The sequence below is a fragment of the Bufo bufo genome, chromosome 4 (assembly GCF_905171765.1).
Source record: "Bufo bufo chromosome 4, aBufBuf1.1, whole genome shotgun sequence".
NCBI classification, from domain to species: domain Eukaryota; kingdom Metazoa; phylum Chordata; class Amphibia; order Anura; family Bufonidae; genus Bufo; species Bufo bufo.
This window is the reverse complement of record NC_053392.1, coordinates 52,878,120-52,899,910: the sequence shown is the minus strand read 5'-3', so window position 1 is coordinate 52,899,910 and position 21,791 is coordinate 52,878,120. Positions and strand designations below refer to the sequence as shown.

At 45.4% G+C, this 21,791-nt stretch overlaps 1 protein-coding gene across 1 annotated transcript in view; it reads right to left on the bottom strand.

Moving 5' to 3' along the window:
- The window catches only part of LOC120997240 (cytochrome P450 2C14-like), a 183,763-nt gene extending 171,317 nt beyond the window's left edge, over positions 1-12,446 (bottom strand). Inside the window, exons 1-2 of the mRNA XM_040427244.1 lie at positions 12,069-12,446; positions 1,211-1,410 (exon numbers count right to left, since the gene is read on the bottom strand). Of these exons, the coding sequence (XP_040283178.1) occupies positions 1,211-1,378 (168 nt within the window). The 5' untranslated portion in view covers positions 1,379-1,410; positions 12,069-12,446. The remainder of the gene's footprint in view (positions 1-1,210; positions 1,411-12,068) is intronic.
- Positions 12,447-21,791: the final 9,345 nt, after the last annotated feature.

Here is a 21,791-nt window from a genome sequence, read left to right as displayed (position 1 = left end):
GTGAGGCAAACCAGAAAAAAAAAGGCTTTGATTTGCTAGGGAGCATAAAAATTGGACCCTGGAGCAATGGAAGAAGGTCATGTGGTCTGATGAGTCCAGATTTACCCTGTTCCAGAGTGATGGGCGCATCAGGGTAAGAAGAGAGGCAGATGAAGTGATGCACCCATCATGCCTAGTGCCTACTGTACAAGCCTGTGGGGCACTGCTATGATCTGGGGTTGCTGCAGTTGGTCAAGTCTAGGTTCAGCAACAGTATGTGCTCCAAGAATGAGGTCAGCTGACTACCTGAACATACTGAATGACCAGGTTATTCCATCAATGGATTTTTTCTTCCCTGATGGCACGGGCATATTCCAGGATGACAATGCCAGGATTCGTCTGGCTCAAATTGTGAAAGAGTGGTTCAGGGAGCATGATACATCATTTTCACACATGGATTGGCCACCACAGAGTCCAGACCTTAACCTCATTGAGAACCTTTGGGATGTGCTGGAGAAGGCTTTGCGCAGCAGTCAGACTCTACCATCATCAATGCAAGATCTTGGTGAAAAATGAATGCAACACTGGATGGAAATAAATCTTGTGACATTGCAGAAGCTAATCGAATGCGTGCCATAATCAAAGCTAAAAGCTTTTTTTGGTGACAACTTTTTTTTTGGACAGGCAGTGTAGTTAAAAATATAGCAAACAATAATAAACCAGGAATACTTCTTAAGTGAATGTCCATCCTTTCTATCTAAATGGACTACAAATTCTGGACTGATTAAAAGGATTTGTCGAGGATTAAGAAAATATGACTAATTTCTTGTAGAAATTGTGCTATTCCGTCCATGGGTTGTGCTGGGTATTGCAGCTGAACTCCATTAAACTGAGAAAAGCTGAGCTACAATGCTACACAAAATAGAAAGAAAGCTGTGACACCATTTCTAGAAAAAAGCAGCCATGTTTTCTTAATTCTGGACCAAACCCCTTCCAGTTTCTCATTTAAAAATTCAATATAATTTGCAACATATCATCAAACCCCAGGACAGGCTGTAATTCACAACAAAACCACAGAGTGACCAAAAATAGACAAATACACATAGACATCTTGTGACAGAGTATGACAAAATAATTTTCTTTTCCAAGCTGGTCATCTTCTGCCACATATCTTGGGATATTTTGAGCAAAAAGCAAAGGCAAAAGATATATTAGTATGAGATAATTTTACCTCCATGAACGTTTTTTGAAGTTTTGACATGTCAAGCGTGAGAACATTTCCAATGATCGGTAAAGGCTTTGGTCCAGGTGGAAAATTTTTGTACTTTCCTTGATTCTTAAAAACAATGGTCAAAAATAAGATGACGACAAATGAGAGCAGAACTGTGATCAGGTCCATGGTGAACGGGAGCTCTGTAAAATTTAGACTGTCTGTAAAAGAAGACAGGACAAGAATGATTATTGTATGGAATTTAATTTTCTCTTGTGAGACTTTTAAATATGCAACAAACTGAAATGTCTCCTCTTAAATTTCTATATTTTTGATAACAATAGTGTGTATTCTTTTTCTAGTGTTGATTTCCCCAATGTATATAAAGAGCAATTTTGCAGAGTACTAAATAATTAGAGATGAGCGAAACACAGCGAAAAACAGCTAAAGTTGCAAGAAAAAGTATGTGAACCCTTTGGAATGATATGGATTTCTGCAAAAATTGGTCATAACATGTGATCTGATCTTCATCTAAGTCACAACAATAGACAATCACAGTCTGCTTAAACTAATAACATAAACAATATGTGATCTAATTGTTGCCGGGTTGTTTGGGAATAATAATGCTTTGAGGGTGTTTGTTCTTTTTCCACTTTCTCTGTTTTCTTAGCGGGGAGGCGCTGAGCAGGAGGGGGGGGGAGTATGGGAGGGATGGTCATAGTTTAGAGATCTGCTGCAATATGTGGTGGATTACTTGTAGGGGGCGGTTGGGCTTGGGGCTGCGATGTGTTTTTCCTTTTTCTTCCTTTTTTTTTCTCTTTCTCTTCTCCTTCGTTTAACTATTGCTTATGATGTCTATTAGAATTCTCACCTGGAATGTCAGGGGTTTGGGGGATAGAAGAAAGAGACAAGATGTTTTTGATATGATTCGTATACATCTTCCAGCAATTGTATGCCTGATAGAAACACATCTTACTGGGGAGACTTCCGGGGTGGTCACCAGGGGATGGGTTGCGCATACATATCACTCGACCTTCTCCAGTCATTCTAGGGGAGTGACAGTTTTCATTCACAGAACGATTGAATTTTTTTGCGAGGCGTCCTCTCTTGACCACCAGGGAAGATTCGTTTTCTTATACTGTAAGTTGGCCGGGAAGATGTGCATTCTGGCATTTGTTTATATGTTTATATTCCACCTCCATTTTCTTTCTTAGTGCTTAATTCCTTGCTAACATTCATTGAAAAATGGCCGGAATGCCGCACATTGATTATTTGGGATTTCAATTGTGTTATTAATCCGACAATAGATAGGGTTGCTATGGGGGCGGAGGGAGAAGCCCCTGCTCAGGGGTCCCCCCTGGCACGTTTCTGCTTCGAGGCCGGGTTTGAGGATCTCTGGGGAGGTCTGGGTCAGGGGAGAAGGGTCTTCTCATGTATTAGTAAATTAGGTAGATCCATGTCCAGAATAGATCATGCATTGATTAATAAAAAATATGTACGATATGTAACACGAATGAAGTACGAGACTAGGTCACTCTCGGACCATCTACCGATACTCCTTGAGTTCTGCCCGGCCCAGGACATACAAATAGGGAGGTCCCCTTTTAGATTAAATCCCTACTGGCTATCACTAATAAAGAATCATGAAATAATACAAAAGGAAATAAACCAATTTTGGGTAACTAATTATGGGTCAACTAAAATCCAAATGGTATGGGATACCTTTAAGGCCTATATGAGGGGTATAATGGTCAGTCATATTGCAAATCTGAGAAAGGAGTATGGGAAAAATGAGAAAAATTTAAAGGAACAAGCCTCCTCAGCCACACAATCTTTCTATATAAATAGGACAGAGGAAAATAGGGAAAATATGCAGAAGACTGTACAAGCATACTCTGACTTCTTGTTGGAGAAGGCACAACAGAGTTTATTCTTTAACCACCACCGGACCGCCTAACGCAGGATTGCGTTCCGGAGGCGGTCGATTCATTCCTCCTTGACGAGCCGATGCGTCATCTCACGAGACGCGAGATTACGCTCACAGCCGGCCCGCGCATGCGCATCGCGGGCCGGCAAAAGTTAAAGGACAAGTTCGACATCAGCCTGCCAGCCAATGATCGTCGCTGGCAGGCTGATGATTTTCAAAAAAAACGAATCACAAGCCAGTTAACACATTATATTTATAAATATAATGTGTTAAATGACTTCTGTGCTCCTCTGCTGGTCCTTTTCGTCGGTTGGTCCCAGCAGAGGAGCACACATCACTGTGAGTACACACCAAACACTTCACTTAGCCCCAGATCACACCCCATCACCCCAATTAACCCATTGATCACCCCTGTCAATCACCTAGTGAAAGGGAAAAAAGTGATCAGTGTAAACTGTCACTTTTTTTTCCCACTGGTATTGACTGTTAGGTTTTAGGATAGTTTAGGCCCCTTTGTTAGATAGTTAGCGTCGGTTAGCGCACAGCCCACCGCACCGCAGTCACTGATTCGCTGATTAGCGTATAGCTAATCAGCATTTGTACTTTTATAGTATCTGTAAGTGATCAGAACTGATCACAGTCAGATCTATAATAGTGTTAGTGTCACCTTAGCTCGCCCTCCACCCAAAACGCAGTGTTTGCCCAATCAGGCCTGATCGGTCGCCCACACGTGCGTTCACCCACGCCCGCCCCGCCGCAGTGACAAAAATTATTATTTTTTGATCACTGCACAATCACTTTACAAGCGCTGCGGCGCTAAAAAAAAAAAACAGTTTTGATATTTTTTATCAATCGCAGCGGCTTCCGATGCTTCGCTAGCCTCCCATTTGTAAGACAGGCTTGCTTTTTTTCTTGGGTAGTCTCAGGGAATACCCCCTAAATTTAGTTGACCAAATGGCAAATAAGGGGTATTCTTCTAAAGAGGCCTACAGGATTCTGACCCAGTCGGATGATGAATGGGAACCCTCATCTGACGAATCTAGCGGGTAAGAATATGAACCTGTAGAAAGCAGTGGCAGTCTGACCCAAAGTTCGGACAAGGAGGTTGAGGTCCCTGATAGCACCAGGCGTACCCGGCCCCGCGTTGCTAGACCACAGGTTGCGCAGGATCCGCTTCAAGGGCAGCAGAGTGGGGCTGGCGCTGTCGGATTACGTGGTGAGGCATACATCAGCAGCGCAGCCCATCCTGGACCTAGTACCAGCAATGCCGTACAACATGGTGAAGTGGCGAGCACCAGAAGGGCAGTTGAAGCTGGTACGGTGGCACGTGCATTAGTTCCCCCGTCGCAGCCACCGCACAGACAGGCCCGTAGAGCCCCTAGAGTCCCTGAGGTGCTGGCAAACCCTGATGGGCAGCCCCAGACTTCAGCCGCTCCAATAGTTCCCCCTTTCACCGCCCATTCTGGAGTTCGGGTTGAGACAGCTCAGATCGGTTCAGCACTGGGATTTTTTGAGCTGTTCTTGACTGCGGAGCTCTTGGACTTAGTCGTGGCAGAAACAAATCGGTATGCCACTCAATTTATAGCCGCCAACCCGGGAAGCTTTTATGCCCAGTCTTTCTGGTGGAAACCCGTCCAAGTTTCCGAAATTAAAAATTTTCTGGGCCTTCTCCTCAACATGGGCCTGATAAAAAAGCATGAATTGCGGTCATATTGATCCACGAACCCAATTCATCACATGCCCATGTTCTCTACTGCCATGTCCAGGACACGATTTGAGACCATCCTGAGTTTCCTGCACTTTAGCGACAACAGCACCTCTCGTCCCAGAGGCCACCCAGCTTTTGACCGGCTCCACAAAATTTGGCCCCTCATAGACCACTTCAACACCAAATTTGCAGATTTGTATACCCCTGAGCAAAACATCTGCGTAGACGAGTCCCTTATACATTTTACCGGGCGCCTTGGCTTCAAACAATACATCCCAAGCAAGCGCGCCCGGTATGGGGTCAAATTGTATAAGCTCTGTGAAAGGGCCACAGGCTATACCCACAAATTTCGGATCTATGAGGGTAAAGATCAGAACCTGGAGCCGGTCGGTTGCCCTGACTACCTGGGGAGCAGTGGGAAGACAGTCTGGGACTTGGTGTCACCCTTATTTGGCAAGAGGTACCATCTTTATGTGGACAATTTCTACACAAGTGTGCCCCTCTTCAGGCATTTGTTTCTAGAACAGATTGGCTGCTGTGGCACCGCGCGACCTAGTCACCAGGGCTTCCCCCAACAGCTCGTTACCACCCGTCTTGCAAGGGGGGAGAGGGCTGCCTTGTGTAACGAAGAACTGCTCGCGGTGAAATGGAGAGAGAAGCGTGACGTTTACATGCTCTCCTCCATTCACGCAAACACGACAAAATAGAACGGGCAACCAGTGTCATTGAAAAGCCCCTCTCAGTCCACGACTATAATTTGCTCATTGGAGAGGTGGACTTCAATGACCAGATGTTGGCTCCTTATTTAGTGTCCCGCCGCACCAGACGCTGGTATAAGAAGGTGTCTGTATATTTAATTCAATTGGCTGCCTATAATAGTTTTGTTCTCTACAGTAAGGCTGGGAGAACAGGATCCTTCCTCAAATTTCAGGAAGAGATCATCGAGAACCTCCTGTATTCAGGAGGTTTCGTGGCCCCAACCTCCAGTGTAGTGAGCCGTCTACACGAGCGACATTTCCCCAGTGCTGGTACCTCAACCCAAGCGTCACCCCGAAAAAGATGTCATGTCTGTAGCAGGAGTGGAATAAGGCGTGACACCCGCTATTTCTGTTCTGACTGCCCTGACCATCCTGCCCTATGCTTAGGGGAGTGTTTCCAGAAGTACCATACACAGGTACACTTAGCATAGGGATTACGTTCCACAGGACAGGCACACAGGGCTATTAGGGCCCTTTCATTCACAGCTGCTGCAAACCTCTCCTTTCACCTGGGACAAAGTGCATAATGTACTTCGCCACATCTCTGGGCGATTTTCGCTTTGCACATTGCCCCATGGGGAAGGAGAGGTTTGTCCTATAAAGGTAAAAAAATAAAATCACCGGTAAGCAAAAAAGTTAATGTTCTGTTCAAAAAGTTAAAGTTTACAAAAATGTTAATGTTCCGTTCAAATGTTATAAAAACTTAATGTTAATAAATTTATTGCGTTGCTGCCTGGTTTTTTCTTTTTTCTTTTTTTTTTTTTTTTTACTTTCTAGGTGGACCAACCGATGAACGAGCTGCAGCACTGATGTGCATTCTGACAGAAGCATTGCGCTGCTGTCAGATTACACAAAAGTCAGTGTATGTGGCACTGCAAGACGAGATTTCTCCTCTGCAGTAAAAGATATGTTTGCCGAGGCATATGAGCTGAGGGGCGCGGTGTTCATATGCTTTGGCAAACACTTTGTATATAAAAAAAAATAATAAAAAATCCCGGCAATGATTTATTCATCCACATAGATTGATGTGAATGGAGAAATCAGGTTTGCCAGGGCATACGAGCTGAGTGGGTTTGGATGTTGGGCGGAGCTCCTATGTCCTGGCAGACGCCTTTCCCCTTTTTTTTTTTTTTTGGCAGAGATTTTTTCATCCACATTGATCGATGCGAATGAAGAAATATGTGCCATTCAGAGGCTGAACGAAAAAAAGAAATCTCATTACCCGTATGCTCAATATAAGGAGAATAGCAGAAACTCCTAGGGGTTATGTAAAATGACACCCCAAAACACATTGCCCAACTTCGCCTGAGTACGGCGATACCACATGTGTGACACTTTTCTGCAGCCTAGATGCGCAAAGGGGCCCAAATTTCTTTTAGGAGGGCATTTTTAGACATTTGGATCCCAGACTTCTAATGCCAGGGAAGTATAAATACCCCACATGTGACCCCATTTTGGAAAGAAGATACCCCAAGGTATTCAATCAGGGGCATGGCGAGTTCATAGAAGATTATTTTTTTTTTGCACAAGTTAGCGGAAAGTCTCCCTTTCCGCTAACTTGGGACAAAAAGTTAAATCTTTCATGGACTCAATATGCCTCTTAGCGAATACCTTGGGGTGTCTTCTTTCCAAAATGGGGTCATTTGTGTGGTGTTTGTACTGCCCTGGCATTTGAGGGTCTCCACAATCATTACATGTATGGCCAGCATTAGGAGTTTCTGCTATTCTCCTTATATTGAGCATACGGGTAATGAGATATTTTTTTTTTTCGTTCAGCCTCTGGGTTGAAAGAAAAAATGAACGGCACATATTTCTTCATTCGCATCGAGGGGAAAGGCGTCTGCCAGGACATAGGAGCTCCGCCCAACATCCAAATCCATTCAGCCCGTATGCCCTGGCAAACCTGATTTCTCCATTCACATCAATGAATGTGGATGAATAAATCATTGCCGGAATTTATTTATTTATTTTTTATATACAAAGTGTTTGCCAAAGATTATGAACACAGCCCCTCAACTCATAAGCCTCGGCAAACGTATCTTTTTTACTGCAGAGAAGAAATCTCGTCTTGCAGCGCCGCATACACCGACTTTTGTGTAATCTGACAACAGCGCAATGCTTTTGTCAGAATGCACATCAGTGCTGCAGCTGGTTCATCGGTTGGTCCACCTAGAAGGTAAAAAAAAAAAAAAAAAACAGGCCGCAACGCAATAAATTTATTAACATTAACTTTATATAACATTTGAAACAGAACATTAACTTTTATAAACTTTATTGAACTTTTGGAACATTAACTTTTTTGCTTACCGGTGATTTTTTATTTATTTTTACGTTTAATACTACAAACCTCTCCTTCCCCATGGGACAATGTGCAAAGCGCAAATCGCCCCGAGATGTGGGAAAGTACATTATGCACTTTGTCCCAGTTGGAAGGAGAGGTTTGCAGCAGCTCTGTGTGAAAGGGCCCTAAGACCTCTGTGTGCCTGTCCTGTGTCACGCAATCCCTATACTAAGTGTACCTGTTTATGGTACTTCCGGAAACACTCCCCTAAGCATAGGGCAGGGTGGTCAGGGCAGTCAGGACAGAAATAGCGTGTGTCACGCCTTATTCCACTCCTGCTACAGACACAACATCTTTTTCGGGGTGGTGCATGGTTTGAGGTACCAGCAACGACATTGGGGAAATGTCGCTCGTGTTGACCGCTCACTACACTGGTGTTTGGGGCCACGGAATCTCCTGGATACAGGAGGTTCTCGATGATCTCTTCCTGAAATTTGAGGAAGGATCTTGTTCTCCCAGCCTTACTGTAGAGAACAAAACTATTGTACATAGCCAATTGAATTAAATATACAGACACCTTCTTATACCAGCGTCTGGTCCTGCGGGAGAGTAAATAAGGAGCCAACATCTGGTGATTGAATTGTCTCTCCATTTCACCGCGAGCAGTTCTTCGTTACACAAGGCAGCCCTCTACCCCCTTGCAAGATAGGTGGTAATGAGCCGTTGGGGGAAGCCCCGGCGACTAGGTCGCGCGGTGCCACAGCAGCCAATCTGTTCTAGAAACAAATGCCTGAAGAGGGGCACACTTGTGTAGAAATTGTCCACATAAAGGTGGTACCCCTTGCCAAATAAGGGTAACACCAAGTCCCAGACTGTCTTCCCACTGCTCCCCAGGTAGTCAGGGCAACCGACCGGCTCCAGGGTCTGATTTTTACCCTCATAGACACAAAATTTGTGCGTATAGCCTGTGGCCCTTTCACAGAGCTTATGCAATTTGACCCCATACCGGGCGCGCTTGCTTGGGATGTATTGTTTGAAGCCAAGGCGCACGGTAAAATGTATCAGGGACTCGTCTATGCAGATGTTTTGCTCAGGGGTATACAAATCTGCAAATTTGGTGTTAAAGTGGTCTATGAGGGGCCGAATTTTGTGGAGCCGGTCAAAAGCTGGGTGGCCTCTGGGACGAGAGGTGCTATTATCACTAAAGGGCAGGAAACGCAGGATGGTCTCAAATCGTGTCCTGGACATGGCAGCAGAGAACATGGGCATGTGATGAATTGGGTTTGTGGACCAATATGACCGCAATTCATGCTTTTTTGTCAGGCCCATGTTGAGGAGAAGGCCCAGAAAAGTTTTAAATTCGAAAAGACTGGGCATACAAGCTTCCCGGGTTGGCGGCTATAAATTGAGTGGCATACCGGTTTGTTTCTGCCACGACTAAGTCAAAGAGCTCCGCAGTGAAGAACGGCTCAAAAAACCCCAGTGCCGATCCGATCTGAGCTGTCTCAACCCGAACTCCAGACTGGGCGGTGAAAGGGGAACTACCGGTGCGGCTGAAGTTGGGGGCTGCCAATCAGGGTTTGCCAGCACCTCAGGGACTCTAGGGGCTCTACGGGCCTGTCTGTGCGGTGGCTGCGACGGGGGAACTACTGCACGTGCCACCGTACCAGCTTCAACTGCCCTTCTGGTGCTCGCCACTTCACCATGTTCTACGGCAGTGCTGGTACTAGGTCCAGGATGGGCTGCGCTGCTGGTGTATGCCTCACCACATAATCCGACAGCGCCAGCCCCACTCTGCTGCCCTTGAAGCGGATCCTGCGCAACCTGTGGTCTAGCAACACAGGGCCGAGTATGCCTGGTTGTATCAGGGACCTCAACCTCATCGTCCGAACTTTGGGTCAGACTGCCACTGCTTTCTACAGGTTCGTATTCTGACCCGCTGGATTAGTCAGATGAGGGTTCCCATTCCTCATCCGACTGGGTCAGAAGCCTGTAGGCCTCTTCAGAAGAATACCCCTTACTTGCCATTTGGTCAACTAAATTTAGGGGGTATTCCCTGAGACTACCCAAGAAAAAAAGCAAGCCTGTCTTACAAATGGGAGGCTAGCGAAGTACAGGAAGCCGCTGTGATTGATAACAAAAATATCAAAACTGATCGCCGCAGCGCTTGTGTAGTGATTGTGCAGTGATAAAAAAAATAACAATTTTGTCACTGCGGCGGGGCGGGCGTGGGTGAACGCACGTGTGGGCGACCGATCAGGCCTGATCGGCAAACACTGCGTTTTGGGTGGAGGGCGAGCTAAGGTGACACTAATACTATTATAGATCTGACTGTGATCAGTTCTGATCACTTACAGATACTATAAAGTACCAATGCTGATTAGCGATACGCTAATCAGCGAATCAGTGACTGCGGTGTGGTGCGGTGGGCTGGGCGCTAACTGAAGCTAACTACCAAAGGGGCCTAAACTAATCTAAACCTTACAGTCAATACTAGTTGGGGAAAAAAAAGTGACAGTTTACACTGATCACTTTTTTCCCTTTCACTAGTGATTGACAGGGGTGATCAAGGGGTTAACTGGGGTGATGCGGGGGGGTGATCTGGGGCTAAATGTGTTGTGCTTGGTGTACTCACAGTGATCTGTGTTCTCTGCTAGGAACAACCGACGGAAAGGAACCAGCAGAGGAGCACAGAAGCCATTTAACACATTATATTTATAAATATAATGTGTTAAATGGCTTGTGATTCGATTTTCTAAAAGTCACCAACCTGCCAGCGATGAACATTGGCGGGCAGGCTGGTGACGAACTTCTCCTGCGACTTTTCCCGGCACGCACTGCGCATGTGCGGGCCGGCTATGCTCGTAATCTCGCGTCTCGAGAGATGACGCGCCGATGCATCTACGAGGAATAACCCGGCCGCCCACAAGACGCATCCCTGCGTTAGGCGGTCGGGAGCTGGTTAAAGCATATTTTTTTTCCCAATTGCTGTCCCTAGCGCCTTCACACGTCTGTCACTGCATTCTGAACGCTGGAAAATGGCAGAATCTGAAATGGCTGCCGTATTTAAAGGACTGTGACATCAAAGGGTTGGCTGGATGCTGATTGGCTGCATGTAGGCATGTCAATCTGGGTGATCTCGCCTTGCCAGAGTTTCTTACCCCATGTCCTCAGTCCTCACATGTGTAGCCGACACTTTAGGAAAATTCTGATTCGTTACCACTAAGCACGAGGAAATTCACATTCATTGCGAATCAAATTTTTCCTGAAATTTTGATCAAATTCCACTTCGTCAGCTTTGATTCACTCATCTCTAATTAAAATGTACGTGCTCATATGAGCCAAAGTCAGTTATTTGCGAAGTTGCGCAAGACTTCGTTGAATAACCTCGGTAATAGATTATTTTAAGTGGAAAACCACTTTAAAACTTGTAACTGAACTTAGCTTCGGTTCGGAGATATGAGTTGGAACCAAAGAAAAGTTTAGTTCCAAGTTTTAAAGTGGTTTTCCACTTAAAAAAATCTATTACCGAGGTTATTCAACGAAGTCTTGCGCAACTTCGCAAATAACTGACTTTGGCTCATATGAGCACGTACATTTTAATTAGAGATGAGTGAATCAAAGCTGACGAAGTGGAATTTGATCAAAATTTCAGGAAAAATTTGATTCGCAATGAATGTGAATTTCCTCGTGCTTAGTGGCTTAATAGATTTTTTTAACTTTAAAACTTGGAACTGAACTCAGCTTCGGTTCGGAGATATGAGTTGGAACCAAAGAAAAGTTTAGTTCCAAGTTTTAAAGTGGTTTTTCACTTTAAAAATCAACTACTGAAGTTACTCAACTAAGTCCTGTTTAACTTCTCAAATAACTGACTTCAGACCATTGGAACCCGTACAATTTAATGCTGTATGGAGATCTCCTTACAGCATTAATACGAAGTTTTGAGCATAGCGAGTACAGACTTAACATTTGCTCAACACTACTACCCGGCAAATATGCTGAGAATCTGTAAGACAAAAAACACTGCTCGCAGCATTTTTTTTCCAGCTGTCTCCTGGCATTCTATGCCAGAACAATCTGCTGGAGAGCACAGCCACACATGTGAAATTAACCTACATTTTTTTCTCAAATTACAGTGATACAGGCTCCTTCAAAACTGACTTGGAAAACTCCCTTCATGATAAAACTTCCCCTTTATGCCTTACTTTGTGCTGTGTGGAGAGTTCAGAAGAACAATCCTCCGATGGAGACAGTGTGGAGAGTTCAGAAGAACACTCCTCCGGTGGCGACAGTGTGAAGAGTTCAGAAGAACAATCCTCCGGTGGAGACAGTGTGGAGAGTTCAGAAAAACAATCCTCCGGTGGAGACAGTGTGGAGAGTTCAGAAGAACACTCCTCCGGTGGAGACAGTGTGGAGAGTTCAGAAGAACAATCCTCTAGTGGAGACAGTGTAGAGAGTTCAGAAGAACAATCCTGCGGTGGAGACTCTTATCTCCTGTCCTCACATGGCTTTTAACGCTTTCAGATAATATTTAAATCATGAGCTTATGACTTGATTACATTCTTAACTTCTGCAGAACCTGCTCCACCTCTTGGTGGAGACAGGACAGACAGGTGAGTCAGTGATTTCTAGTAACATTTCTCTCTGTTGCATAAGTTAACCTTTTGCACGCTCAGTAAAGAGCTTGTTTTTTCCTGGACATATGTTGGTTGCTATAACTGGTGCACCAGAGATAGCTGATTAATTTTTTTAACTGTCCAGATATTTTTAGGTATTTTATTTTTTAATGCAGTTTTTGAAGCCAAAATCAGACGTGGATCATAACAGGAAAGAAAGTATTAAGGGAAGATATTTCTCCATTGTTTTCAATCCACTCCTGGCTTTGGCTTCAAAAAGGCATAAAAAAACCTGAACATGTGGCAGCACCATGATTTTATTTTGCTAATAATATTGTTGAATATCTTGGTGTAAAGCAGTTTACAGCCGTGGCTGCAGACATCCCTCCCTCCTACTCCTATTACCAGATACGACTCGAAAAAGTTATTTTACCAAAATATTGTCCTATATCTGGATTTCTAACATTTAAGCTCTAAGGAATAATGTTTGCACTTCTATTTTGCTGTTTAAGAATTCCAATTATCCGTGATTCTCATTGTGTCATATAAACAATATATTTTGTAAAGGAGAGCTACAGGTCAAACTAATACACTGGCGGACAGTTACTAAAGAATATTGGTTCACATGCCAATTGTAACTATCAGTGGATTTAGAACCAACCGGCTTGACTTTGAGCTAAACCTAAGGGTTTTCTCCTGGCCATCCCCTGGTTGTAACTCTTTAAACCTGTACAGAGATCTGGAGTAGTGAATCAAATCGGAATTTAATCCAAAGTTTAGGAAAACTTTGATTAGCCGTGAGCTCCCTCACGCTTCGTGGTAACTAATCAGATTTTTTCTAAAATGGCTGCTGCACATGTTAGAAAGTGAAAGTAAGAAGCCTGGGAATATAATTTGACCTATAATGCCATGTAGATAGACAATCAGCCCTATAAAAAGCTTCATCGCATCTCCACCATTTCACTGTGAGCTGATCATAGGGAGAGATGTGCCAAACGCTAATGCGCTAGGAACAGTGCTGCCGAAAGCTTTTAATTGCAGTGTATTGGATAGGGATGGTACAGGGACAATGCAGGGACAGTGTAGGGAGATCGTAGGGAGAGTTTTAGACACTGTAGGGAGAGCATAGGGAAACAGCAGGGACAGTGCATGTTGAGTGTAATCACGGTGTGCATCTTTTTCACCTGCTGCCACAATCCAAGTTAATATGTTACTTTATAAACAGAATTACTATGCCTCAATATTAAAGAGCGGCCCAATATACCGCCGTCTGCATCTTGTTGAACTGCTGACACAATCCTTATTAATCTCAATTATAGATTTTAGGTACAAAACTCAGAAAATGGAGATTTGACAATTTAAGTACAATTAGAGTAGCCCCATTCATGGTCATTAAACACTTAATTTCTTTCACATTCTACTGCAGATACAATCCCTGTTAATCTTTTAGTTAATATATAGATTTACTGTGCCTCGATATTAAAAGACAGTCTAATATACCGCCATCTGCATCTTGTTGAACTGCTGACACATTTGCAGTTAATCTGTTAGTTCATATATGGAATTATTGTGCCTCAGTATTAAATGACAGTCTAATATGTCACCGTCTGCCTCTTGTTCACCTGCTGCCACAATTCTAGTTAATATTTTAGTTAATACATAGAATTACTGTGCCACAGTATTAAAGGGCGGTCTAATATATCGCTGCATGCATCTTGCTTAATTGCTGACACAATCCAGAGTAATCTCTTAGTTTATATATAGAATTACTGTGCCTCAGTATTAAAGGCAGGTCTAATATATCACCGCATGCATCATGTTCAACTGCTGCAACATTCATAGTTATGAATGTCGCAGCAGGAATTCCCCATGACTGTTTTTCTCTCCTCTTTGATTAGTTTGTTGGATCCAACTGCCGGTCACCTGCTGCGCCACAAGCTACTCTTCATATACAGTTTCAGGCTGCAAGTAGTCAACTATTGGCCCCATTTGGCCCCTTTAAGTAATTCGCATACAAAATGGACATTTTCAGAGGATTGCAGGCCAAAACAGCAGTAATTGGAACATTGTGCTCCGCACCTAACCAGCAAAGCCCCGTACCAGCAACAGCCCCTATTTGGCCAACATATTATATGACAGCTACTAGTTTTCAGGCTCCTGTCACTTATGGCAATAATCATGTGGCCATTAGTGTTGATCGAGCACCAAAGTGTTTGGGTTCTCCCATTGACTTCCATTATACTCATCCCGATGTGTTTGGCCAGAGCACCCGAGCACTTACCGAGCACTCATCATTAAACCAGGCACCCCCTGCTCTGAAGAGGGGAGGGTGCCTGGTTCATAGGAAAAGGTCAGAAAATGATGAAAACACCACCGAAATGGTTCGGGAACAGCATAGGGAGGATGTCTGGATGCATCTTGGACTCCTAGGTCGCTTCTGGGAACCATATTGTCCGAGTAGTACACCACTTTTACAGACTGACAATAATCGCATAAAACCGAAATAAAAATCCATTTTAGAGGAAGCATTGTTAAGAAACATTCTTTCCTGTATATTTACTTGTATATAAAGTGCAAGTGCTGCCAAAAATTACAAGGAAGAGGTACTCCGATACAACCTGTATATCACATAATGAAGGGCCTTATTCACATTGTGGTACAATAGTTCAGGTAGTGGGACTCCTACACTCATAAAGCCTATCCACTAAGTGAAAGGACTGCCAAAAATGACAAGGAAATGGCACTCCAAAACACCCTTTGTTACACATAAAGGAGGGCATCATACACACCCTTGAAAAATTATAATTGATGGCCTGCTGGTGACCCTCAAAAACATTTGGAGCAAGGGCCTGCTGATCTGACCATCTAAAACATTAGGGGCGAGGTGCGGCACCTCAGGGGTTAACTGCAGCGGATCGCAGCTCCCTGTCATAGAGGTCGGGTGACGGCAATTTGATTCCGGCACCCACCTCCTGTTTTTGTATTAACAGGTCAGTTATCTTCATTGGTGGCGCAGTGCGCCCCCCCCAACACCCTAGTATAATAAACATTGGTGGCGCGGTGCGCCCCCCCCAACCCCTCAGTATTAAAGTCATTTGTGGCAATGGCAGTTCTGATCAGCGCCCCAGCAGTGTAATCGCGGGTCTCCAACTGGTTACCATGGCAGCCAGGACGCTCCTGAAGCCCTGGCTGCTATAGTAATCTCCCTTATGCCGTGTGCACAAAGCCCAGGGCAGCAGGGAGAGTGGAGGTCCTATTCACCCTGATAGAGCTCTATCAGGGTGAATAGGACAAAAAAAAAAAAACAACACAAACACTAAAATATTACGTTTAAATTCCCTTTCCCAATTTTACATATAAATATATAAACAATAATAAATAAACATATTACATAGCACTGCGTCCGAAAAGTCCAAACTATAAAATTATTTAAAATGATCTCCTATGCGGTGAGCGCCGTAACAGAAATAAATAAATAAAAACCATGCGATTCGCCATATTTTAGTCACCTTGTCACCCCAAAAAATAGGATAGGACTGTTCTATTATGGGCCGAACGTTTCATAAAATGCGGAATGTACGCAGCTTTTTTTGGTGTTTTTTTTTTTTCTGTGTGGTATTGAGTATCGCAATACTTTTTTATGGTCGAAAGCGAATCAAAATTTTGGTATCGAAACAACCCTATGCCGATCTGATCGGCGTAGCATTGTCACGATACCAATTTTTTTTTCGGTTTCGATTTGGCGACTAAAAATTTAATTTGGCTCCTACATTTTTCAGTTCAGGAGCCAATGGCTACTAGGTATTTTTTTTTAGTCTGGAGCACTGAGAGGGAGCCTGAGAAACAGCAACCACATCCAAGGGATGTCAATGGCTGAAATCTGATTGACTGTTGTTGCCTTGCTCCTTTTTTTTCCCCAATTGTGAACCACCCAGAGAGGGTGGGTAAAGTTATTAAAGTACAAGCATCCAAGGAAGGCAGCAGGCGTGCGGCAATTACCCACTCCCGACTCGGGGAGGTAGTGACGATAAATAACAAGAGGCCCTGTTATTGGAATGAGTACACTTTCCGTTAACGACGATCTATTGGAGGGCAAGTCTGGTGCCAGCAGCCAACTTGATCCCGACCTCCACAACGTTCACCCAGTGTGCCATCATGGTGAGGATTGTGTTGACCAGACTCTTGGCTATAGAGGCTGGACTTGTAGGTGAGGGCCTGCTGCCACTTTGTTGACTCTAGATAGCTTCTAGGCGATTGCACGTCCCCATGATGGGGATGATCCATTCTGATGTCTGCCCTATCAACTTTGGAGCAATTTTTCAACAAAGACCGTCTGGTATAGCACCGTTTTGCTTGTCCTCTCCACCAGAGGAATGAGAGATGAGAAGTTCTCTTTGTAGTGGGGTCGAGAAGGGTGAACACCCAGTAATTTGTGTTGTCTAAAATGCGTATAACACGCGGGTCATGGGAAAGGCAGCCTAACATGAAGTCAGGGATGTGTGCCAGAGTACCAACAGGCAAGACTTCACTGTCATCATCAAAAGGTGAGCTGACCCTGTAAAAGATTGTAGGTGAGGGCCTGCAGTTAAGCTGACCATGTAAAATATTATATGCGAGGGCCAGCAGTTGAGCTGACCCTGTAAAGCATTATATGCGAGGGCCTGCAGGTGAGCTGACCCTGTAAAACATTTTTTACGAGGGCCTGCAGGTGAGCTGACCCTGTAAATCAATATATGCGAGGGCCTGCAGGTAAGCTGACCCTGTAAAAAATTATATGCGAGGGCATTATATGCGACGAATAAGTATGTTGATATGATGGAAGAGGAGGAGGAGGATTAGAAAAGGAAAATGTAACCATATACCCTTTTTTGTGGTGAAAGGGGTGCATGGGAATACAGTGTATTGAGTACATTAAACAACACATTTGAAGTGCCTTTGTTCATCCGCTTTCCTCTGGTGGAGTCGAGAAGTCTGGGCCAATCCAGGCCTTGTTCATTTTTATAAGAGTCAACCTGTCAGCATTTTCTGTTGACAGGCGGATACGATTATCTGTTATAATGCCACCAGCAGCACTAAATACCCTCTCAGACAAAACGCTGGCGGCAGATCAGACCAGCACCTTCAAGGCGTAGAGCGCCAGTTCGTGCTACGTGTCCAGCTTGGACACCCAGTAGTTGTAAGGCACTGATGGATCACTGAGAACTCTGACACAGTCTGCTACGTACTCCATCACCATCTTCCAAAACTTTTTCCTCCTTGTGACACTAGGCCGCGCATCAGGGTAAGGGTGCTGGCAGAGTGTCATGAAACTGTCCCAGGCCTTAGAGAGTGTTGCCCTGCCTCTGTTGAAACAGCTGTGTGTTCCCCTCCTCGTTTGCCCAAGGAAGTACGGAATCTGCCGCCAGCGTTGTCACATGGAAATTTTTGGAGCAATTTTTCAACAAGGACTTTCTGGTATTGCACCATTTTGCTCGTCCTCTCCACCTAAGGAATGAGAGATGACAAATTCTCTTTGTAGCGGGGGTCGAGAAGGGTGAACACCGAGTAATTCGTGTTGTCTAAAATGCGTATAATGCGCGGGTCGCGGGAAAGGCAGCCTAACATGAAGTCAGCCATGTGTGCCAGAGTACCAACAGGCAAGACGTCGATGTCGACATTACGATGACTCTCCATCTCCTCCTCCTCCTCCTCTTCTGCCCATCCACTCTTTACAGATGGAATTAAACTTCCATGGGTACTACCCTCTGTAGCGGAGGCAAACGTCTCCTGCTTATCTTCCTCCTCCTTTTCATCATTATCCAATTTGCGCTGAGAAGACGGACGGAGGGTGGTCTGGCTATCACCCTGTGTATTGTCTTCTTCCCCCATTTCCACCTCCTCCACATGCAAATTGTGAGCAGCGACTGTTTGAGTAGACACAGAAATGGGATGGTTACGCTGATAATAGTGTTATCGCCGCTCACCATCTGTGTTGATTCCTCAAAGTTTCTTAAAACGTCACAGAGGTCAGACATCCATCCCCACTCCTCGCGTGTGAATAGCGGAAGCTGGCTGGAAAGGCAATGACCATGTTGCAGCTGGTATTCCACTACTGCCCTCTGCTACTCACAAAGCCTGACCAACATGCGGAATGTGGAGTTCCAGTGCGTGCTCACGTCGCACAACAGCCGGTGAGCTGGCAATTTCAAGCGCTACTGCAGTGTTGACAGACCAGCGGAACCTGTCGATGACTTGCGGAAATATGCACATACGCGGTGCACCTTCACCAGTAGCTCAGGCAAATTGGGGTAGGTTTTGATAAACCACTGAACCACTAAGCTTAAGACATGGGCTAGGCATCGGATGTGTCTGAGCTTGCCGAGCTCCAAAGCCGTCACTAAGTTACGGCCATTATCAGACACTACCGTGTCTGGTTCTAGGTTGAGTGGCGAAAGCCTCAGCTTAGTCTGGTCTCTTATCCTCCGACACAGCTCTGCAGTGGTGTGCTGTTTGTCCCCTAAGCATATCAGCTTCAGCACGGCCTGTTGCCTTCCCACTGCAGTGCTACACTGCTTCCAGCTACCGACTGATGAGTGACTGGTGTTGCAGACGGATAATTCGGAGGTGGAAGTGGAGGAGGAGAAGTGGGGGTTGGAGCCACTAAAGTAGGTGCTGGCGGAAATCCTCATCGACGTAGGGCCCGCGATCCTTGGCGTCGGTAGCACCTGTGCAATCCCAGGGTACGACTCGCTCCCGGCCTCCACAACATTCACCCAGTGTGCCGTCAAGGAAATGTAGCGTCCCTGGCCGAATGCACTTGTCCATGTGTCCGTGGTTAAGTGGACCTTCCCAGTAACTGCGTTGGTCAGGGCACATGTGATGTTATGGGACACATGTTGGTATAAGGCAAGCACGGCACACTTAGAAAAATAGTGGTAGCTGCAGACTGCATAATGCAGGTTAGCTGCCGACATCAGGCTGCGGAAGGCCTCAGTGTCCACAAGCCTAAATGGCAACAACAGGACCAGTAATTTGGAATGCTGCGCTATGGCCTATGGGTGGGTGGCTGGGTATTTGCGCTTACGTTCAAATGCCTCAGGTAAGGACATGGGACACGAAAGTGGATGTTGTCGCAGATGGTGCTTGCAAAGGTCCAGGTGAAGGGCAGGAGGCATTGGACAGGGTATTTTCCAGCATGTAACACAGGGGAAGAGGAGTCAGTGGTGTGACCAGAAGACACAGATTGTGGACCCAGGCATTCGGCCCACCTATTACGGTGGTTTGATGCCATGTGGCAGATTATGCTGGTGGTGATGAGATTGCTAGTGTTCACGCCCCTGCTCATTTTTGTATGGCACAGGTTGCAAATTACAATTCTGTCTGCACTTTCCTCAAAAAAACGCCAGACTGCGGAACACCTACCCCTTGGCAAGGGAGATTTCCGCAAGGGGTTGCTCCATGGAACAGTTGCCAGCCTGTGTGGTGTGGCCCGCCTTCCCCTTTTTGCCAACCCACTTCCAGCCTGTTGCGGTGCTGCAGATCCCTCCCCTCTCTACTGCTGTCCTTGCTCTCCTTTCCACCTTCCCAGGTTGGGTCAGTGACCTCATCGTCCACCACCTCCTCTTCCACTTCCTCAATCTGCTCATCCTCTTGACTTGTTGACCTAACCACAGCCTCAGTGATTGACAACTGTGTCTCATCCTCTTCCTCAACCTTTAGACAGTAATTGCTGTTGAGTTATTGGCAACTGTGTCTCATCATCATCCACCTCATTAAACACCAATTGCCGTTTCCCACTGTCATGTTCTTGTGACTGTGGATGCTCAAGAGTTTGGGAATCAGGCACAAGACCTGTCCCTCTTCAAGCGTGCTTGAGGAGAGGGCCAAATCAAGAAATGATGAGGAAAAGAGGTCCTCCGAATTAGAGTTGAGCTGACACCTGAATGTTTGGGTTCGGCAGGTTCGGCCGAACTTGAAAAAAAAGTTCGGGTTCGGGTTTGGGGTCAAGTTCGGGTCCCGAACCCGAACTTTTTTGGCACTAAAATGGCTCTAAAATAGTCCTGGAAAGGGCTAGAGGGCTGCAAAAGGCATCAACATGTGCTTAAGAGCATGGCAACTGTTCTGCAAACAAATGTGGATAGGGAAATGACTTAAAATAACATGAAATACAGAAAATTTTAAAATAACAATCTGGATCTAGGAGTAGGAGGTTGAGGAGGCGGTGGATGGATGGATGTGGCGGTGTAGGTTGACATGGCGGTGAAGGTGGAAGCGGCGGTGAAGGAGGAATAGGTAGCCAACACTGATTTGTGTTATTTTTCATTTTTAAATTGGGGTATCCCCCAAAATATTGGGACATATAACAAAATAAAACAAAGAATAAGTGCACTTGAGTACAAGAATGGATGGTTGAGGCTGGTATAAATGTCTATTCTGCACAAGGTACGGACAAGTCCTGTGGGATCCATGCCTGGTTCATTTTAATAAACATAAGATTGTCCACATTAGCTGCGGCCTGTGAAAATGCTCTCTGCCGTGCTAAACACACGTTCACACTATACACTGGCTGCAGGGCAGGTCAGCACCTCCAAGGCTAACAAACTTTTCCACATTTTGGCCATGCTAACCCTGCCTTCTCAGGTGCTGGCGGTGCCCCAGCTGCGTTGGCGACCTCTTCCTCCTCCTCTGCCTTCGCCTTGTGCTTCCACTATGCCCCCGCTGTCAGGTGGGAATGCCATCAGCAGCGTACGCTTGTAGTCGCACATCTTCCGATCAGTAACAGATGTTTTCACTAAATTTTGTTTACTGTCAGCAATGCAGAGCAGGGGTTCATTCACGGCAAAAGGGGGTTCATGTCACCCAGCAATAGAATGAACCCAGCAATAGAACAGAGGATTTTGAGAGATTTAGGCCCTGTCACCCAGGCACAGCAGGGGTTCATTCACGCAAAAGGGGGTTCTTGTCACCCAGCAATAGAACAGAGGATTTTGAGAGATTTAGGCCCCTGTCACCCAGGCACAGCAGGGGTTCATTCACGGCAAAAGAGGGTTCATGCCACCCAGCAATAGAACAGAGGATTTTGAGAGATTTAGGTCTCTGTCACCCAGGCACAGTAGGGGTTCATTCACGGCAAAAGGGGATTCATGTCACCCATCAATACAACAGAGGAATTTGAGAGATTTAGGCCCCTGTCACCCAGGCACAGCAGGGGTTCATTCACAGCAAAAGGGGGTTCTTGTCACCCAGCAATAGAACAGAGGATTTTGAGAGATGTAGGCCCCTATCAGCCAGGCACAGTGCAGTACGCAGCCCTGCAGGGTGAGCGAGTGTGAG